Source organism: Octopus sinensis, linkage group LG4, assembly GCF_006345805.1.
Source record: "Octopus sinensis linkage group LG4, ASM634580v1, whole genome shotgun sequence".
In the NCBI taxonomy this organism is placed as follows: Eukaryota; Metazoa; Mollusca; class Cephalopoda; order Octopoda; family Octopodidae; genus Octopus; species Octopus sinensis.
The window spans coordinates 86594278-86599283 of record NC_043000.1 but is presented as its reverse complement, the minus strand read 5'-3'; the positions used below and the strand labels follow the sequence as shown (position 1 = coordinate 86599283).

The 5006-nt window shown below is 36.9% G+C and overlaps 1 protein-coding gene across 4 annotated transcripts in view; it reads right to left on the bottom strand.

Annotated features, from left to right (window-relative positions):
* LOC115210771 (furin) overlaps positions 1-4753 on the bottom strand; it is a 219710-nt gene extending 214957 nt beyond the window's left edge. The window contains exon 1 of one of the 4 annotated variants that reach the window (XR_004998783.1): positions 4155-4736. Coding sequence is in view for 3 of the 4 variants with exons in the window: in XM_029779490.2 (XP_029635350.1) it covers positions 4155-4319 (165 nt within the window). In the remaining variant the exon portion in view is untranslated. Of the gene's footprint in view, positions 1-4154 lie in introns of all 4 variants that reach the window. The other 3 variants (XM_029779490.2, XM_029779491.2, XM_036502230.1) reach the window with 3 other exon arrangements.
* Between the last annotated feature and the right edge of the window lie 253 nt (positions 4754-5006).

Here is a 5006-nt window from a genome sequence, read left to right as displayed (position 1 = left end):
GAGGTATGCCGAGGCCATAGGGACAGTTTTCTTCCTCTAGGCCGACCCTATTTAAAAGAAAAAAATATGTATGTGTGCGGCTATATCTTTGTGTGTACACACACACACACGTGCATAGTGCGTATACATATTATATAACCATGTGTAGGTATTTGCGTCCCCACCTAACATTTCTATTAACCTTCATAAGCAACTACGATGCAACTAAGGAAATGTGTGAGCAGCCAGCAGTGAAGCTGGAAGGGGTTCGCAATTCCGCTTGGATATCGTGACGCCAAATCACTAATAAAGCTCTGTAGTTTACAGAGAATTCTTTGGCAGTGAACTGTGCAAATGAGGGACTGTTGTACGAAGTGGATTTAGGGCTATTAAGACTGAAATTAAGACGTGGTTAAAAAAAAATAACGCAGTATGTAAAGACAATGTTAATATACCACAGTTCCAATATAACATTACATAAATGAGGGAACTCTATCTGCTACGAATAACAGCCAAAATTTCCAACTCACCCCCTATCATCTTATATAAAGGATACATTAAATAATGTATTCTTATATACCCCTAGAAACTAGATATTTATGGCTGGAATGCCTTTGGTGATACATCTGCTCAGTCGAGGTTGACCTGGGGTTAAAAGATAACATATAAAGAGATTGCCTGAATGCCGAATGATGAGTACAATTCAATTGTGTAGAAGGCGAGAGAAATATTTACTACTGTAATAAACAGTAAAAATGAGACAATCAGTATCGAAAAGTAAAATCCTTGATGGCTAAGGTTCGATCCAAGAGAGGAATTTTTATATAAAGAGCTCAGTAATTTCTGGTATTTCCATCACATGGAACAAAGACAATTAGACAGCAGTGGTTCAATTCTGAAAGCGTAAATAGGAATTTTCAACGAATAAGGTTTAATAACCCACATTTCTTCACAGGATGACATGCAAAATTTCATAGCATTTTTATCATGTTAGAAATAAATGAAAACCTTAGATTTTTAGAATTTTTTTTTTTTTTAATGGGAAGATACAATCAACAGAAAAATCAAACAAAAGACACACTGGCTAAATAGTCGAAGGAAATGGATGAAAAGGAAAATAGAAAGAAAAAGAGATGACTGGGTAAAAGATGATACTACTACTACTATTACTACTATAACATAGCAGCCAGAAATCCAAAGCGTTCACTGAGTCGACAGAGAAATGGCAAAACGCTTCATAATGGCATTCGAAGCTAAATATTACAATTCTTGTTTGATCAATAAATAATAGAATACATTTCTATTATCAAAAACGAAAACCAGAAAATAAAACAAATTAAAATCAGCGCTTTAACCCACCTCTTCATTGCTCCTTTCTCCCCCACCCCAACATTAATTAAATGAATTAAATTACTCTAAAGCATTTAGTATTGGTTGGATTAATTAAAAAAATGACTATCTGAAATATTGTTGAGATATCTACATTATTTCTATCATCAACACCCGAATTCTTGCCGAGTTATTGATTTCAGTTGATGGATAAGAAATACTGGAACTGAGACAAGACGATATATACTAAAAAAAAAGTATAAATGAAAAATAAATAAGGCTGCAGACATAAGAATGATAACTACTTGGAAATTAACTCCACGAACAGATTATATATATTATACACACGCACATACATTCATATATACACGCGCATACATATAGTCATATATACACACACGCACATATAGACGCGCACAATCATATATACGCACAAATACATGCGCACACATAGTCATACACACACACACGCACATATACACGCACACACAGTCATACACACAGACGCACATATACACGCACACACAGTCATACACACACACGCACATATACACGCACACACACACAGTCATATATACATTCATATACATATACACACAAACATCGAATGTGTGTGTATATTTATATATATATATATAAACACTCACACACATGCGCGCGCGAGCGAATAACATTCATACATGTACACACGCACGGATATATATATATATGTTCATATCTATATACACACTCACGGATATATATATATGTTCATATCTATATACACACTCACAAACATTTTGTATATAACAAGTTGCAGCTATCCAAAGTGGTCGGAAGGAGAAGCTGACCGCTGGATAGCCATAGTGGAGAAAGCAGAGCAAGAGAGAGAGGAGAGGCGTGCGCTGCTCCTTGTCACATTGTAATATGTAAATGAAGGTTCGGTGAGGAGAGCAGCAGAATTCCAATGGATTTCACAGACTTAACCACTAATGGAATCCGCAAAATACAATCAGGTAGCTGACTGTGCTAGCAGACAAATCAAAATATGACAAGAAAACGCTTACCCAGGAATATTGAAATAACAAAGGAAAACTATATTTTATTTCATTTCCCGGTCAGAAATATATTAGTCTCATTATATATATATTATATATGTGTGTGTGGTGTATCGCTACGTCTAAGCGAATATATATTTTGATATATATTTAGCCCCGATTGGAACAAAGGCTTTCCAGATGTGACCACCCCATCTTGATCCATGAATAAGTTTGACTAATATTCAGTCCCGTTTTTAAGACAGCAGAGAGCGATTTGAGGGAAATCTAGCTGCTATTCCAAACATGTAGAAACGACTGAATTGAGGCTCGTGTGTGCGTACACACACTCACACACACTCTCTCTCTCTCTCTCTCTCATGGATAGATAGATAGATAGAGTGAGCGAAGACACGCAAACGTTTGGATATATGCGGTCGGGAGGAAAAAAAACGTACTCAGTAGTGTTATACTTCCCTCTTTTGTTACTGAGTTCCCCTCCCTCATAACACACACACACACAAATATATATTAGTGAACGTGAAGAGGGTCACTATAGTAGTTATTAAATAGCTTACAATTCAACCTCGTGCTTGTGTTTTGATAACAGTTGACAGGTACCACTACCTATCAAAGATCAACAGTTCGATGACAACGGAATTTTTTTATATATATAAAAAAAGAAAAATACTTTTAAAACTCGTGTAACTGTGTTAACGTAAAATAAATTTAGTCGTGTTTGTTGCCCCTTTTGTATAATTAAAATACCAATGAAGTACCTGTATAGATGGTATCGACTAAACCGCCCCTCGGCCTTGTACGATTTTTGAAACAAATATTATTAGTTGATTCATACCTACAAATAATATAATGTATGCCATACAATAAAGATATTTCATTTTGTTGTTCAAGACACATTACAAAGGATTCAATCGGATACGAACTGCTGCTATTTTGCCTCGAAACTCTTGATATCCTATCGACTCGGCCGCATAGTTTTGTCTGGCGGAGGTAAAGAATACGCACATCATCCGTTTTCGGCGTAACCCTAACCCAAACGCCGAAAACGGGTGGTGTGCGTATTCTTTACCTTCGTCTCTTGTTTCTGTCAGACATCCTTGAAATAACTCTTCATGTGTCGAAATCAATTTTTTTAAATAACAATTACAAAATTCCAAATATTTCAAATGAGAATAAAGTCTTAGAGAATAAATCTGACATTCTTTTACATGTAAACTAACTGAAGGAAAGTCTAATACCAAACTCAAGAATTTCTTCATGGTAGTTTGGGGACAAAGAAATCAATTTTCGCGACTTTGGCCAGTAAAAGAAAGTGAATAAATATAGATTCTGCAAGAAAACAAAGGAATGAAATAATAAATATCAAATAAACACAAAAATAGATATTAAAAAATTTTCAAGAATTCGATCATTATTGATTGCGAAAGTATATTCAATTAAGTTATTTGTTGGATTCATTAATGGAAAAGATCCGAAAAAGAAAACAAAATTAAATGGTTTCTTTTTAAGTTAAACAAGTTGCGTAAAGAAAACGAGGTGATTTTGCAATGCCAGCAGCAACAGTAACGGAATTGTGGCTGAAGAAGTGAAAAGGAATATAAATCGATAGTTGTTTACATATTCGAAAGACAGCTTCGAGGTATGGAAGCCTCCAAGAAGGCGCCCTGATGTGGTGAAGCATCCTTCAAATGGAGACATGCACACCGAAATACATGTTGCAAGAGAATTTTTTTTTTTTTTTTAAGGAGATAAATGTATTATTAGGTTTGAAATAATGGATTAAAAACTGAGAAGAAAGAAGAAACCAACCTCTCCCAAGAAAATAAATCCGTGCTTTTCAGTTAAAGACTTGGCCGCATGTACACCTCCTTCAATGTGAACTGCCCACTTATCCGTGTAATGAGCAGCGAAAGATACATCCAAGAACACAAGTCCACACATAGAAATGATTAGGGCCGAACTACATCCACCCATTGCTTTAAAAAAACCCAGCTGTGATTACGTCCAAGCCACGGTGGTCCGTGGTTCGGCAGCTCCACACAAGAAGCACACCTTGGTCGACTTCTCTCTCCCCCACACTAAGTCCAACGCGTCTAACGCCGCGGACACTTCCACTGCTTGCAAAATATTTCAAATGCCGTTAAATCTACAATTCTGGGAACTCCAGACAGTCTGCATACTATAAAAGCTATAGTCTTCATCCATTTTCCATGTTGCAGAGGAGCATTTATAAGCAGCTAAGTCATTTCCCCCATCCTCTTGATAAGCAAGCAGCACACTTCTCAACTAAGATTGCAGCCGATTCTTGTCGAGACGTCTTCGGCAATTTCCGTTCGTTGCCAATACTTTACCTCCACCGAGTGAAGTCCGTCTGTTGTCGTTAATCTCCGACGACACGACCACCACCACTACCATCACTACGGCACCGCCGGCTAGTGATAATGTTGCTAGCGCACTAGCAAGTGTTGTAGCAGCGATGTCTGTCTCACTAATATTCGGTCAGTCCTTATTGTTGTCTGTCCCCTTGGCCTCTCGTTATTACAACTATGCTACATATAACGAACGGGAACAGCCCTTTTTTCGAGTTATTATGTTCAACGAGCTTCTCTTAGGAACACATGATTTCGTCTGCTAGTAGTGTTGGTAGGTTCGATTCTTCAA